This window comes from Hipposideros armiger, unplaced genomic scaffold (assembly GCF_001890085.2).
Source record: "Hipposideros armiger isolate ML-2016 unplaced genomic scaffold, ASM189008v1 scaffold_34, whole genome shotgun sequence".
Lineage (NCBI taxonomy): Eukaryota > Metazoa > Chordata > Mammalia > Chiroptera > Hipposideridae > Hipposideros > Hipposideros armiger.
In genome coordinates, this window is record NW_017731384.1 from 1,700,624 (window position 1) to 1,718,185 (window position 17,562).

The 17,562-nt window shown below is 36.1% G+C and overlaps 1 protein-coding gene across 11 annotated transcripts in view; it reads left to right on the forward strand.

Annotated features, from left to right (window-relative positions):
- Positions 1-17,562, forward strand: part of TANC2 (tetratricopeptide repeat, ankyrin repeat and coiled-coil containing 2) — a 302,761-nt gene that overhangs the window by 179,071 nt on the left and 106,128 nt on the right. For all 11 annotated transcript variants that reach the window (XM_019637800.1, XM_019637801.1, XM_019637807.1 and 8 more), the window contains 2 exons: positions 6,223-6,409; positions 11,709-11,972. In XM_019637800.1, the coding sequence (XP_019493345.1) occupies positions 6,223-6,409; positions 11,709-11,972 (451 nt within the window). The remainder of the gene's footprint in view (positions 1-6,222; positions 6,410-11,708; positions 11,973-17,562) is intronic.

Here is a 17,562-nt window from a genome sequence, read left to right on the forward strand (position 1 = left end):
AGCGGCCAGCAGCCGCCATGAGCGGCTGTCCAGAAGCCAGCGACAATCTGCCTCGCCCAGGAAGAGCGCAATGATGGTGCCAACTTGAGCAAGTGAAGCAATGTCCTCCACAACTAGACTGAAGAACAAAAGAACAGCAACTTGTCTGTTCCCCTTCCCAAATTCCCCAACTCTGTTCTCCTTCCCCCAATTCCCCAATAAAAATAAAAAAATATTTAAAAAAAAATTATTGGAGCTTGGATGGGATGTGTTGCCACACCCACCATATTCACCTGACCTTGCACTGTCAGACTTCCACTTGTTTGACTCTCTTCAAAACTCCTTGCGTGGTATAACATATACCACGTTCAATTCATATGAGGCTATAAATCAGCATCTTGTTCAGTTTTTTGCAAATAAAGACAGGTCCTTCTATGAATGAGGAATTATGAAGCTCACTGAAAGATGGCAAAATATTATCATACAATACAGGCAATATATTATTGATTGATCTTTGTTATTTATATAAATAAATGACCTTTGAAAAACATAGACAAAATACGTCATGACTTTTCCGACAACCCAATAGTTTCATTCTTAGCTTTAAAAAGCCACTTCAAGGTTTTGATTCATTTCTTGAATGAATGAGAAAATAAGTAAATAAGCCAACAAACAAAATTGCCATATATATACATACATACTATACCCAGAAATTGCTTGCAGAATACACATTGTTTCCGGTGCGAGTGGATTATTTACCATATTGATGATCTGCTGAGCCATAGAGGAAGTCTCAACAAGTTTCGAAAAATTCTGATTACTGTAACCGCTGTAGAATTAATCAATTACAAAATAATTTAGAGAACAGTAGCTAAAAGATAACTTAGAAAATCCCCCAAATGTTTGGGTGTTAATATACTTTTGAATAGCCTGAATCAAAGAACAAATCACAAAAAATTAGAAAATAATTTAAAGTGAAATAATAAGAACACAATATAACAAAATATAGTATGTAATTAAAGATGTGCTCAAAAAGAAATCTTCATTTTGAATACATATATTAGAAAAGTAGAAAATCTGAAAAATTAATGATCTAAATATTCATCTCAAAAAGTGAAAAAAGTATCAGCAATTTGAAAAAAAAATGTATAGTTTCTTTTTTTCTTTTTTTCGATTTCTATTCCTTTTGGCCTAAATGTAGGAAAGGGAATACTAGACTCTGATTCATATGTGTGGGCCTGATCTTTAAAATGAATATCCTAGAGTGACTCATTCAGATGATGACAAAAATTAATTTCAAATTGCATAGTCTTAATAAATATTGAAGATTCCAGTCACATGTTAATTTATCATAAAATAATAAAATATGCAAGGGTTATTTGGCTATATTTATAGAATGTATAGGTAACATTCAGCTGTCCCAGGGCTCTCTCCTCAGACTTCTCTATTCTTACCCTCACTCCTTAGGTGATTGGTGTTGCTGGCTGCACATTTTAATCACCTGGGCAGTTTTTATAAAAGTCAGATACCTGGAATTCTAATAATATGGAGAACTCCATTCTTATTTGTTTAAATACTATCTTAGTTCCTGAGTTATCTCTAGCCCTGCCTTTCCCCTTCACTCTAGACTTGTATATCCAGCTGCCTACACCACCTTTTCTACCTGTAGGTCTAAGATACATCTCAAACATAACATGTCAAAAACTGAGCCCTTTTATTTTTCCCCATAACCTACTCCTTCTGCAGTGTTTCCTGTCTGAGTAGGTGGTACCACCTGTATGCTTAGAACAAAAGGTTTGGAGGCATTCTTGAATTTTTTCTGTCATACCCTGTATTCACTCTTTCAGCAAATCATGGAGGCTGCCTTCAAAACGTATCCTAAACTTGACCCCCTGTCACTACTGCCCCTGCTACACCTAAGTCCAAGCCTCTGTCATCTCTTGCCTGGGCTGCTGCAACAGCTACTAGAATGTAAGGCTAGGAAGCCTCGCACTTTTGCCTCTTCTATTCACTGCTGTATCCTCTGTACTTAGAACAGTGTCTACCGTTAGTAGGTGGCCCATAAATATTTACTGTATGAATAAATGGGCTCCTAGTAGGTCTCTGCTTCCACTGCTGCCCTCTACAGTCTGTACACGATCGCCAGAGTGATCCTTTTAAAACAGGAATCTGGGGCCTGCTGAGTGGCGCATTGGTTAAGAGCTGCCTTGGGACGCCAGCTCTGAGCAGCAGGGCCCCGGTTCGGATCCCACATATGAGGGCCAGTGACACTGCCCTCTACAGCTAAGGTGGTGAACAACAGCTCAACCTGGAGCTGGGCTGCCATGAGTCACCGGTGATGGCGTAGGCTGCAGCCCCTGCTGCAGTGGGCTGCCATAAGCTATCGAGTGTGGCCAGCAGCCAGCGTGAGCGGCTCTTGGCAGCCACTGCTGCCAAGGGCCACCGTGAGCGGCCGTCCAGAGGCCAGTGACGGATCTGCCTCACCCGGGAAGAGCGCAATGATAATACCAACATGGGCCAGTGAAGCAACATCCTCCACAATTAGACCGAAGAGCAAAAACAATAGCAACTTGTCTGTTCCCCTCCCCCAATTCCCCAATAAAATCTTTTAAAAAAAAAACGAAAAAACAAAAAAACAGGAATCTGATCCTTTCACTTCTATGCTCTCAGTCTTCCATGGTATTCCCATCACATTTAGAATTAAATCTAAAATCTTTACTGTGACCAGTAAGGCCCTACCTGATCTGATCTGACCCCTCGCTGACCTCTCCTTCATCATTTATTGCCCTACTCCATTTCACCTGCAGCCCTCCAGCAACACTGACCTCCTTGTCATTCCTTGAACACATAAAACATTCGTTTATACTGGAATGGCCCTTCCCACATAACTCACTTCCTCACTTCAGTGCTCTGAGGTCTTTTGTCTGGATCTCATAAGAATGGAGTTTTGTGATGGCAGGGATTTATGATTTTTTTAAAATCAATTTACATTGTAGCCATGTCACTGTGCTATTCTCTGTGAATAAAAAAAATAGGGATGGTATGTGTTGAGGGCTTTTTTAATATTGGTATAAATAAAACATCTATTCTGCTTTTTATTTCTTGATATTCATGTCAGGTTAAAATGTGTCTGTTCTAAGAATGACTAAGTAACATGACGTTATAGTCTGAGTATTTGCTGAGGACCCTGTTGTTTCTAAAAAGCTATATTTCTGGGCGACTGGATAGCTCAGTTGGTAAAAAGCTATATTTCTTCAGGTGCTAAAATTTATACTTGATTGTTTTTGAGATGCTTCATGTCTCACCGTGTCACAGTGATTGCTGAATAAAGTCACAAGTCTTATGGAGTGTGCCTTGTGCATTTACTAAATAAAATAGTCCTAAAATAAGTAAATGAGTAGTATCATTGATTTAATGTAATTAAAGTGGTATAATGTAATAGAATAGTCACTGAACCAGAAGATAGAAAACTTGTATTCTCTTCCAACCCTACCACATGCTATTTTGTAAATTTGGACATGTCACTTAATGTTTCCGAGCTTTAGGTTTTTCATAAAGTAATAATAACTGACGTTTATTAACTGCTTACTATGTACTAATCATTGTACTAATTGCTTTATTTGCACCATTTTGTTTAAGCTTCCCTACCAACCCAGTGTGGAAGGGTCCATGTACATTCCAATTTTAAGATAAAAAAATGGAAATACACTGCTAACAGTGGTTTAATGGTATTTAAATTCAGGCAGCCTGCTGTTTTTACAACCTGTGTTCGTAACAGCTACACCACACTGTCCCAGTGTAATACGGAATCATAACACCTGACAGGATTGTTGTGAGGATCAAGTTAAATCATGAATATGAAAACAGTTTTAGCTGTAAAGTGCCATATATATAAAAGGTATAAAATAATATGCAATATAAGCAGTATATAAATATATGTGGAGACTATAAAATTTGGGGGAAATTACTTTATAACTCATACTTAGGGCAGTTTCATTTCACATTTCTTAAAACAGGGGTAATATTCATTATGTCTCATTCTTGGTTGATACGGGATAAATGAAATAATATATTAAAATTTCTTTAACTGTAAGCATTAAAAAATGGAAAGTATTAAGAATGAAGCTAAATGATAGCTTTCTTGGAATATACCATGAAACTGTCTTGGAACCACAGAAGAAAGTGGCTAAAGTGATCATCGGAATTTCTAGTCTTAGGAAGATTATTAAGAACTAGGAGATCATGTTCATTTGGTGACTTTCTTCTAAGCTAAACAGCATGTTAACAGAGATAGATTGCTTTGTTTAGGAAGACCGTATAGTAGTGGTGTCCTCGATATAGCACTCGTAATGACAGAATCTAGCACAGGCAAATCAGCATCTGTCATTTTTCTACAAAAGACTAAGTATTGAAAGTGATATTCAGTTGTCTGCTGTATTTTCATCTCTCAGTAGTTTCTCAGAAACTAGGATGTACCTTATGAATTCCATTATTAGGTTCTTACCTTCTGTCTTTGTAGACCCTTTAAGAGATCCAGATTGGGAGTTTGGGATCCTTCTAGAGAACACTAAGGACAGTAGGGAAACCACTGAAAGGTTTTGAAAGTGGAGTAGTTTAATTAGATGTCCATTTTACCCTACAGAACGGACAGTAAATAATGTTGTCTTTCTGTGCCTAGAAATGATTTCTGTATCTCCCTTGCCTCACTAAATAAATATAAAGCCTGCCTTTTTAGATTCATAAGCCATGAACAATTTTCTGCTTTCAGCTTGAACTTTCAGCTTTGCTTTTAAAGTTTTTAAAGACACATTCTTTGATCTATGCTTTATTTTGCAGAAAATAATGTGTAGTAAAAATAATAAGAATTGTTTGGGCTTACCCTTCCAATTGGCTCTCTTATGCACATAACACAGTTTCCTTTCTCAAAGAACAGACTGAATCTTGTCTAAAAATGGAAATGAGATGAGTTGCTATAGACTTATACCAAAATGAAACTTTTTTAGTGTGGGATGACCATAAGTATAGCTAATGTAAAAGACCCTAGTACAGGGCCGGCCAAGTGGCGCGATGGTTAAGAACTGGCTTGGGACGCCAGAGGACCCCGGTTCGGATCCCACATATGAGGGCCAGTGACACTGCCCTCTACAGCTAAGATGCTGAACAACAGCTCAACCTGGAGCTGGGCTGCCGTGGGTCGCTGGCGATGGCGTAGGCTGCAGAGCCTGTGGCAGTGGGTTGCCATGGGCTACCGTGTGTAGCTAGCAGCCAGCGTGAGCGGCCAGCAGCTGCAGTGAGCAGCCATCCAGAAGCCGGCGACTGATCTGCCTCGCCCGGGAAGAGCGCAATGACGGTGCCAACTTGGGCCAGTGAAGCAACATCCTCCACAACTAGACTAAAGAACAAAACGACAGCAACTTGTCTGTTCCCCTTCCCCCAATTCCCCAGCACTGTTCCCATCCCCCAATTCCCCAATAAAAATCTTTAAAAAAAAAAAAAAAAGACCCTAGTACAGTTTATTTTATTACCCACATGTCTCTTAAACTGAGAATGAGGAGGTTAAAAATTGCCATGCCAAATTCTCACTAGGGAGGATCTAATTTAGTAGGTCTGGGGTGGGACTCAGTATGTCAATTTTGTAAGGGAGCTTGTTTGTTTTTGTCATTCTACAGGTGATTCTACTGCATGCCCAGTTAAAAATCATTGCTCTGGTAGATAAATATTATTTTATCAAAATAAAGGAGATTACAAAGAAATTGAAACTCTTGCCTGCACCGGAGAAAAATTACATAGTAGAAGAGAAATGACATAGATTTGACAGCTTACATTCTTAAGAAAAATCAGTTCCTAATATTATTAATATTATTGAAAAGATTTAGGTGGTTGCAGATTCTGAGAATGTCCTTTGTGCTTGGTTGAGCTGAATGTATGTTTTATTACACAGTTGTAACATTTAAATTAAAATCAAAACCTGGATTCAACACAGATGATTAAATACAAGGAATTGCATCTAGAAATCTTTGCGTGTAGGCAGAAAAACTGTTAAGTTTATTAAGTTTCACCTTATTTGTAGAATACAGAATCTCTTATCCTGGAAAGCAAAAACAAGCAGAACCTAGTAGATGTAAAAGCTGATCATGTATGTTTTCTTCTTTTTCTCATCAGAGCTTCTATTTTACCATAAGATATATTTTACTTTAACAGCTGATCAGTTTATCTTATTTATTTTTCATTCCAATTTTTCAGACCTCAGCAGTCACCCAGCGGATAAGTCCCTGTTCCACCTTGACTAGCAGCACTGCCTCCCCACCAGCCAGCAGCCCCTGCTCCACCCTCCCACCAGTCAGCACAAATGCAACCGCCAAGGACTGCAGCTATGGGGCGGTCACCAGTCCAACCTCCACCCTGGAAAGCAGAGATAGTGGCATCATTGGTGAGTTGGTTTTCATACTATCCATTTTGTGTCTTTTTTCTTTTTAAAATAGTGTTACATAAGCTTAAGGTTTTTTGGGGTTTTTTTAAATCTGCTTTTGAGTTGTTGACATGTATGCATAAAATATGTTCTCTTTTTAATGGTGCTGGAGAGAGAAATAAAGATAAACAAAATGAAAACTACCCTTCCCTGCTTAACCACTCCTTTAAAGGCATTACCTGATAAAAGAAAGATAGAAAACAGGATAGAAAAAGGTTTTTCTGCTGCTTCCTGTAAATTCACATCTATCTACCAGGAGAAGTGGTTCAGAAAAAGTTCCTTTCTCACTGAGCTAGTAGCATTCACTGAGGTTCTCAGTTCTTCTTATACTTATTGCCTATTGTATATTTGTTAAGGGGAGTCAGTCAAATGGAGATGAGTGAAGTTTTGGGAAATGTAGAATCTTTTTCTAATGAAAAAGAGCGAGGACTACTCTGGGCTTCAGTTTTTAAAAACAAGTGAACTATGTAATAACAGGTTTGGTTTATGCAAATAGTACAACAGTGCAAAATGACATCAGGGTTTTTCTCACACTGGGAAAACTAGATGTCTTCCTTGTCTTGCTTTTAAATACCATGACCATAAAGGCATGCCCTTATTATAAAATTTAGCATTTGAATAATAAAATAGGGTCCATAGGCCACTAAATAATTCTGTCTTTGTGTCACAAGTTAACTCAGTTTCTCAAACCTTTCCAGCACCAATCAGGACATTTATCATTTTTGTCACTAGATCTTATATTTTTGAAAGAAATTTCAGCATCACTCTATTCATATTTCAGTAGTTTGTTTCTCATTTTTAATTTATCAACTATATCTCTGCCAAAGCTTCTGTTCAAAATGAATTAACTAGTACTGTCACCCTTGATATAATTCCAGCTAAGTTTATAACAGCATGATATTTTAACTAGTCACCAGTAAACATATTATTTATAAGTTATTTGAAATATTGAAAATAGTGAAACCCATTACTGCCTTCTCAGACCTTTAAAGAAATAGTATTCCATTGTTGGGAGCCTAATGAATGTGCTCATAGTTTATCTGGAAAGGGGGATATATTTCTGGGATATATACCAGGCTAAGACCACACAGATATAAGCATATCTTAGCCGACTCTGATTTGGGACCTAATGATGAAAACGTCTGCTAGAATGCAACACAAAAAAACACACACAAAAGGCAAGGGGTTAAATAACAGACATTTTACATGTAAACAAGTCCTCCAGGAAACAGGAGTTTCCATTCTCTGCTTTCAGTATACTGACCCTAGCACCTGTGTGCACTCCAAGCTTCTAGCTAAAAATTACAAAGCCAGCTAAATCATCACACACAACTTTACAACAAATTAAATTATATTCCAGTCAGACTTTACTGAAAGAAAAATGTCTGTATTTTAAAATAATGAGACAATTTCCAGAAAATAGGTTATGAAGTATACATCTGTGTAAAAAGACCACACACAGACATATACACAAATAATATAAATACGTATGTATCACTGAACACATTTAGGCATTATAATTATAAAATATGCTGTGGAATCCATAAAAATCTCATTGGGGAAGGTGCAACATTTTGTGTGGTGAAAAAAAGGTTAGAAAATAGCCATTGGGCTATTTATGCCTAAAAGACTGACTATATGAAATGATTTTTTAATGAAAGTGAGTTTTGACCACACACTAAAATAATGTAACTTAATATGACTTGAACATTTGAATTAGCTTTAAGATTTTCTAGTCCATGGTTCCCAACATTTTTACTAACACGACTGCCTTAGCACAGATTCCTTAGAAAATAGATCCTGAGACAAAAGGTTATGTGCTAACACTTTATTAAGGAAGTGTAAACCAGGGAAGCAAGAGTGCATGGAAAGGGCAAGTGAGGCAGTAAAGGAGGGAGAGCAAATATAAGGAAAGGAATTACAGAGCTCACTCACAGGTGATTCCGTGGTCCTACTAAAAGTCTCCAAAGAGACCATGTGTTTCTGAACTGTGGAAGGGGAGATGAGAAGAGGATTTTTCTGCTGGTTCCCTTCTTACATTGGTGTGGTAGCCCTGGCAGGGCATTATTTTCCCCACTCTTCTTATTGCATGAATCCAGTAGCCCTACTGCGTCTCATGGGTCACTGGCAACAAAGAAGTCCAGGGACAGAGGAAAAAGGCTGTTTACAGCAATGCACAAGGCACTACTTGACTTGTACCCATGATTGACACAATCAAAGGACTAGAAGCAGCCAGCAGAGAGATTAATAACAGGGACCCAGCTTCAACCCATGGGAATGGTTCACAGCATTGCTCAGACCACTGTAGCCAGACAACAGGCAGGTGAACCCTTACACCACATAGATCTAATCGTCCTATTTGTTGGCCTCCAGTCTCATCTAGGAACGCAATGCCATGACACTCTCAACTCTTTTCTGAGAGGAAAAGTCCAAATCCAGTCCTTCAAGAAAGTGGCCAGTTGCAGTGGAGACTTAGCAAGGGTTAGTAAACGAAGATACAATTTCTGCTGCTCCTACTGGTCCTAGAGCCCATAATGTATGTTTATTATCTCCTTTTTCCACCCATTTCAGAACAAAGAATATCAAATAGATTGCAGAACAAATAATGATGACCCTTAAAGGGAGGTCATTTCCTAATGATAAATGGGTCATTTCATTAAGAAGAAATAATCCTAGGTGGTTTTGCACCTAATAACAGAGCTTCAAAATGGGAGATATCCACAAACAGAGATTTCAGCAGTCATCTCTCAGTTGATAGAACAAGTAGGAAATCAGTTAGCATATAGAAGACCTAAATAATTCTATCCACCAGCTTGACCTAATTGTTATTTATAGGGAAGTCCCCCCAAGAAGAACAGAGAACAGATTTTTTTAGGTGCACACAGAAGATTCACGAAGATAGACCATATTCTGATTCTTAAAATAAGTCTCAATAAATGTAAATGGACTGAAATCATGCAAGCTGTGTTCTCTGACTACAGTGTGATTAAACTAGAAACCAGTAATAGAAACATATCAGGAAGTTCCACAAAAACTTGGAAATTAAACAACATATTTCTAAACACTTGGGTGGAAAAAAATCACCGCAGAAATTAGAAAACATTTTTTTTTTTAAGATTTTTATTGGGGAATTGGGGGGATGGGAACAGTGCTGGGGAATCGGGGGAAGGGAAACAGACAAGTTGCTGTCCTTTTGTCACTGGCCCTCATATGTGGGATCTGAACCGGGGCCCTCTGGCATCCCAAGCCAGTTCTTAACCATTGCGCCACTCGGCCGGCCCGAAAACATTTTTAATTCAATGATAGTGAAAACAAAACATCAAAATTTGTGGAATGCAGCTAACGAAGTGCTTAAAGGGAAATATATAGCATTATCTGATTATTTTAGAAAAAAAGAAAGTTATTAAATCAGTGAACCGAATTTCCACTTAAAAAATAGAAAAACAAAAAATTCAAACCAAAGTTAACAGAAAGGAAGAAATAGTAAAGAGCAGAAATCAGTGAAATAGAAAACAGTAGGGGAAATCAGTGAACTGAAAGCTGGTTCTTTGAGAGACTCAATAACATGGATAAACCTCTAGCCGTGTTAATCAGGAAAAAAATGACGATACGAGTTACCAATATCAGGAATAAGAGAGGGATTATCACTACATACCCCACAGACATTAAAAGGATAATACAGGAGTAACTTTATCATGAACAACTTTATGCCAACAAATTTAAAAATTTAGATAAAATGGACAAAATCCTTGAAATGTTAAACTACCAAAGCTCCTTCAAGAAGAAAGAGATAACCTGAGTAGCTTGATAGCTATTAAATATAAATTGACTTTGTTGTTTAAAACTTTCGCATAAGGAAAATTCTTAGCCTAGATGCCTTGACAACTAAATTCCACCAAACATTTAAGGAAGAAGCAATACTGTTTCTACACAAACCGCTCTAGGAAGTTGAAGTGAATGGAAAACTGTATGAGGTCAACATTACCCTGAGACCAAACCAGAAGAGGACATTATATGAAAAGTAAACTACAGACCAGTGTCTGTCATGAACATAGACCTAAAAGTCCTTAACAAAATTTTCACAGAATGAATCCAGCAATATATAAAAAGGATAACTCGCAACTAAGTGGAGGTGGGGACCACTGGCATTTTGAGAAGCCCGTGGTGACTGCCATCTCTGATGGAGTTGACAGGGAGATGTTGATGTGAAATTGGGCTTCCTGACGTCAGTGAGGATGCACTGACCAGTTTGGCAACAGCACTTTTTTCTCAGATGCAAGGAGAACATCTTATCATAAACAGTTGCAGGTCTGGAAGGCAACCGGAGTGTCTTCTTTGTAATTCATCTTCTTCCCTTGTTACTACAAAGTCCAGAACTCCATTTAATTTCCAAAGAGCAAACCACACTAAGAGAATCATAGAAATTGCCTCATGAGCTTAGGTCTCTTCTTTCAACAATAGGAATGCTTAAAATGTCGGAAGAGAATATGAGCTAACATAAAACCTCTCCTGGAATGACATTTTATTCTTGTTTTATAATTATTGCTAAGATTTTTATAATCTAGAGTTTAATGCATTGAATCCTTCCATTTCTAGGGTTGATGAAAATTTTCCTGTTTATAATTCCTGTTTATAATTAGTGGTAAGGCTAGATAAAATTATAGAAGCCCTTTCAGTTTTTGTTTGATTTCATTAAGGGACTTACATAGGATTAGAGCTATAGTTAGCTGTACAAACAAGAAGACCCTGTATTACTTCCTTGTTTGGACAGATTGTTCCTCTTGTACTAGCTTCTACTTAGGGACTATTTCTTTCTTCTAATCTTTGTTTATATAAAGGACCAGGAAATAAATTTAAATGAGGGAAAATATAGGATAAAAAGAGTATAAAGATCTTTTTGAGACCTCTGGAGCTCTCCAGCAATTCATGAAAATTATATAAACTCCCTTTTAATGAAATTCTGAAATTTTTAGCATTGATAGGCCCTAGTTGTAGGTCCTTTAGCACTCATATATGAATTTGTTTTGTTCATTTAAATAGGGTTGTTATGGTAAATATATGAGAGAGATGAGAGAAAATATGTGAGAGTTATATTTTGATGTCAGTTATTTAAACTTTATGGTGGAAATGAAATGGTGATAAGTAATTTTTTTAAATAATGTTACTAATATTCTCATTTAGCCTTGAATTTGATAGTTGTAAATAGATTAATCTCTAAGGTGTTTCTTTTAATTTAATTTAATTTTATTTTATTTTCCAGCTACGTTGACAAGCTATTCTGAAAACATGGAACGCACAAAATATGTTGGGGAAAGCAGTAAAGAATTAGGATCTGGTGGAAACCTAAAGCCTTGGTTGTCTCAAAAATCTAGCATGGATTCCTGCTTGTATCGAGTAGATGAAAACATGACGGCTTCCACCTATAGTCTGAATAAGATCCCAGAGAGGAACTTGGAAACAGTTTTATCACAATCAGTACAGTCTATTCCTCTGTATCTTATGCCACGACCAAATTCAGTAGCAGGTAAGGTTATTTTTTAATTATCATTTTACTGCTGTATATATTGAAATGAAAATAAATTCTGCTCTAACAGTATTTAAATCTTCTTTAAGCAAGCTACCTTTGTGTTTGGGTAACATTCATGTGTATCTTTTTGACTCTGGAGGAAGGCTTGTATCCCTCAAGTGATTGTTTAGTTCTGCTCCCAAAATACATAAAATACACATAACATCAGAAACAGAAACTGTAAAGTATATTGTCAAAGTACTAAAAATATTTTTTCTCACATCAGAAGTCTTTGAAAGGATTTCAGTTTGAGGTTTTCGTTTTTAAAAACTTTAGTTTAAAAAAAAGCAGTATTAAATTGAAGTGTATTTTAGTAGACTTTGTATTATCAGAAATCATCATCTGTAGTTTGAGGGAGTGGCAGGCAGGCAAGAGTTCAACTTCCCCATTCTAAGAGCTCAGTATTTTCACAGTACCCTGGCTATCTTGTCATAAAAGAATCACCAGGTACCTCCATTGCTAAAGAAGAACTCAAACACCACTAGCAGTCTCAGTCATAAAGGAATGGTACAGAAGTTTAAGTGGCCTGAATATGGAGCCTTTAATCATTAGTAGCTGTTTAGCATTGATGTCAAGGGATTATTTTTTATACAGCTAAGTTGCAATTTAATAATTCAGACCAGGAGCATTTGCAGAATGATTGGGCATTCTGACATTTTCAGAATGCATCATCAACTGGACTTCGTCCATACTACAAAATCAAAGTTACATTTGTCTTTCTTCCTTGCTTGATAAATGCGTGGATAGGCTTAGCTCACTGGCACAAGATCATAAAATACTCATTGTAGTCAAGAGCTCTTATTTCCCAGATGTAATTGTTTATGTTATGAAGCTGATAATGTAATGCTTCTTGCCTTTCACATTTCCCTTTCGTACCTTTTCTAAACCATTACTCTTTGTTCCATCCTCTGGAAGACCATCAGTGTCTGTCATCAGATGTAATTATGGGAAGAATGAATGACTCATCTGGAAGATCAGTAACTCAGAAGATTTTATTAATTTTTCAAGATTATTCACTTTTACATAATGACAGAAAGTTATCTCTCCTAGGTGTTTTTAAAATATTGGGTTGTCGGAAAAGTCATGATGTATTTTTTCTGTTTTTCATTGCAAAAATGCGTCATGACTTTTCCGACAACCCAGTATGTTGATCCATAACCATGATGTTATTAGAATTCCAAAATGCTATAAGAAAGTGCTAGGCAAATTCAGTCTTTCTAGAAGAGTTGTATTTAAATCCTTGCTTGTATAAAAATGGGGAAATGTAGCCACCTACCTTAATGGTACATCCCAATTTATTTCTTAACTAAGATGCAGTGATTTATAAGAAAATTCTGGCTGTTATTTGAAAAGGGCACTGAGTATTTAGTAGGAGAGAAAGGTACAAGCTTCTTATGTCCTCTTTTTGGTTTACTGAAGAGATTATAAAATACTTTGCCTTGCTTGAGCATAAATGTCTATAGAGATTTATTGTTTCATGCAAATTCTATTAGGGTTTATGAAGAGGAGTCCAGGACTAATTAGCCAGTTGTGCTTCTTCCCTCACCATCTAAAGCTTTCTAACACTATTGCTTATCAGAAATTGGCATAAGGCAGCTGTCAAAAATATCAGTAAGTTACCAATTATTTCTCAATTATTGCAGAAAATAGAAACCAGGTTTCTATAGCAGGTATTTTAATCACCAGGTAAAAATATCATTTGAAATATATATATATTTAAAACTTTACAAAGCAAGCAACATTTTATCAGGTGAAGGATACATTCTTCCATTACATGGATTGTAAGATTTTAGTTTCTTGAGAATTTTATCTTGTAAGAGCTGATATTCTAGTTACTTAATAAAATCTTTTAAATTGCAGTCAACTGTTAGGGAATTGGCATCCAATCAGTAAATTTTTCAGCTTCTAAACTACCTCTCATGGTGCATTTATTAGCTCTTGCCATTTGGCAACTTTACTACTTACAGACATCAATATAATTGTGGCTACAGTTGTACTTCAGTAAGTTTTTGCATATCTATTGGAACAGTGACTGAAGCAAATATTAAGATACGAATTTTATGGAGAATTACAGGAAGGAATTCTAATGGACACCCATTGTTTTTGTAATGTACGCAGCTACAGTGTAGTAAATGCCGTAATACAGTAATTTATAAACTGTAGGAACACAGAAGAGAAAGCATCCAAGTGCAAAGGGAGAGATAAGAGTAGAGAAGAATAGAAGACATCATAGAGAAGAATGAATAAGAAATCACAAGAAGGACTAACAGAAAAAAGGGAAAGGAAGCACATTATTGGTATTTCCACATGACTAGAACCTGGGGTACCTGGGGAAGGAATGGTAGAAAATGATGTTGAAAGGTGATACCAATGACCTTATATACTCTGACAGTAAGTGTTGGGTTTATTTTATTGATAGTGAGGAGGATAAGCAGGAGCCATGTTATCAAATTTACAGTTTAGAAAAATGACTATATCTATACCCATCCTTGTTGGATAGACTGGAGGAGGAAAGCCTGGAGTTAGAGAAAATAGTTAAAAGCTTCTGGTATTGTGCAAAATTACAGGGAATGAATTGCCAGGTTGAAGGGCTATATCAGTAGAGTAGAGAGAGTGGCTTGAGAGTTTCCTCTTTTTTACCTTAAAAGATAACATGTATTAGATTTTTGTAAAATAGAGATACAAAGAATAAAATAAAACAAAAATGAGACATAATCCCTTGCCCAGTGGTTCCTGCTGAGAAAGTCTAGAAATGAAAGATTCATATATTACATAATATATATAAATCAAATAAAAACTGAAATTCAAATAAAAATACAAAAGGAAAAGCCACTCTCCCCTCTCCACCTAATACCTCTCGCCAAAGGTCAATATTACTTATGATTCTTTAAAATATATATACACAGTATATATCTATGATTATAATATATGTAAGAGACATGAGGTGAAAAGCCAATAGGATTTATACAAGAGAAATGAATGTATATGTTCTTACAAAGATGTACATAAATGATCATAGCAGATTTATTTGTAATAGTCAAAAATTGTGAACATCCCAAGTGCCCATTAATAGGTGAATGGATAAACAAATTATAGTATATCCTTTCAATAAATACTACCCAGCAACAGAAAAAAATGAACTATTTATACTCCAACAATACGTATGCATCTCAAAATAGTTATGCTTAGTGAAAGAAGCCAGATAAAAAGAGAGTACATACTATATGATTCCGTTTATATAAAACCCTGGAAAATGCAAGTGAATCTGTAGACACAGAGTGCCTCTCTTGTAATGTAACCATCTGCATATACAGGTGTCACCTCTTTGTATTACCTTATAGGAACTGGGGTTCAGAGAACTGGCACAAATATTGATGCTCTGGCTGCTGCTATTCCTCTGAGTAATAAACTTTCATCTCTGATCTAGATGTCTCACGTCTTCTTCCCGCATCCTGTTAGTTTTAGAAGTAGGATAAAATATCAGATCCTCCATAGTTCCTGACATGAGATACCACTATACCCATACCCGCAAAATGAAAAGGCATGGCAATACCAGGTGTTAGTGAGGATGGGAGGCAGTTGAAATTGTCATACGTGGCTGATGGAAGTGTTAATAAATTGGTACTACCACTTTGTAAAGCTGTTTGGCAAGATCTGTTCAAGGTGTGAAGCTATGTACACATGTTACATAAAACCTAGCAGTTTTACTCCTACATAGAATTTCCATCAAAAATAAGTCCTTATGTTCACCAAAAGACAAATAACGAGAATATTCTTATCAGTTTTTTTATTCATAAATTATCCAAATGTCCATCAACAGTAGACTGGATAAATAAATTGTACACAACATTGAAAAGAATATACTAGTGCTGCAGACAACATTATGGAGAGTGCATACTGCATAAAGTATGTGTATTTATATGAAGTTCAGGAAAACAGACAAAACTATGGCACTTCTGTGGTGATAGAACTAAAGTAGTGGTTACCTTTAGTGGGAATATCAGTTAAGGGAGCCTTCTGTATTTTGATCTGAATGGTGGTTGCATGGGTGTATGCATATAAAATTTACTAAGCTATACATGTAAGATTTATATACTTTATGTATGTAAATCATACCTCAACTTAAAATATATATAAAGTATATTTAGGCTTCTGTCTTTCTAGAAGAGTTTTCCCTTTTCTTTGGTTTAGAAATAGCAGTCCTAGGCAACATAATTAGATATTTGAAGAAATACTTTTAGTGTTGATTAAAAATAACCTAATTGAGAGCATAAACCTAGGATCAGTACCCAGACTGGCCAGAAAATGATTCTAATGGCCACCTCAGTTCAGTGGTAACCTAGGTAAAGTTCTGAAGCAGCAGTCTCTGTGTGAACTTTGTTTATCCTTTTTAAAAAACAAGTATATTGAACCATACTTTAAATACCATAAAATTCATCTATTTCAAGTAATTCACCCAATTCAGTAATTTTTAGTGCTTATTTATCAAGTTCTACACCCTTCACCATAAATCAGTTTTAGAACTTTTTCATTATCCCAATAAGATTTCTCATGTCTATTTAATGTTAATTTCATTCCCACCCTCAGCCCCAGGAAACCACTAATCTACTTTCTATCTCTATAGATTTACCTTTTCTGGACATTTTATATAAATGGAGTCATACAATATGTAGTCTCTTGTGTCTGGCATAATGTTTTGGAGGTTCATCAATGTATCAGAAATTTGTTCCTTTTTATTGCAAATAGTATTCCATTGTATGGCTGTTACCACATTTTGTCTATCCATTCTCCAGGTGATGCATAGCTTTTTTCAGTTATTGACTAGTGTGAATAGTACAGCTGTGAACATTCATGTGTAAGTCTGGGTAGGCATACATTTTTATTTCTCTTAGATAAATACCTAGGAGTGGAATTGCTGGATCATAGAGTAAATTTATGTTTAACTTTTGAAAAAAAACTACCAAACTGTTTTTCCAAAGTGGCTGCACCATTTTATATTTCCACCCACAATGTGTGGGGATTCCTGTTTCTTCACATCTTCGCTACCATTTGTTATTGTCTTATTTCTTATTATAGTTATTCTAGTGGGTATGAAAGGCTATCTTGTTCTGATATTAATTTGCATTTTCTGATGACTAATGATGTTGAGCTTATTTTGTTTGTGTGTTTATTAGTGATTCTTATATCTTCTTTGGCAAAATATCTATTCAAACCTTTTGTACAGTTTTATTGGGTTGTTTGTCTTACTGAGTTGTGTAAGAATTTATTGTATATTCTGGATACAAATTTTTATCAGAGATGTGTTTGCAAAACATTTTCTCTCAGTCTGTTACTTACCTTTTCACTTTCTTATTGATGTATTTTGAAGCACAAAAATGTTGATGACATCAGTATATCAAATTTGTCTCTTATGGACCACACTTTTTTTTTTTTTTTAAGATTTTATTGGGGAGTCGGGGGAAGGGGAACAGACAAGTTGCTGTCCTTTTGTTCTTCAGTCTAGTAGTGGAGGACGTTGCTTCACTGGCCCAAGTTGGCACCATCATTG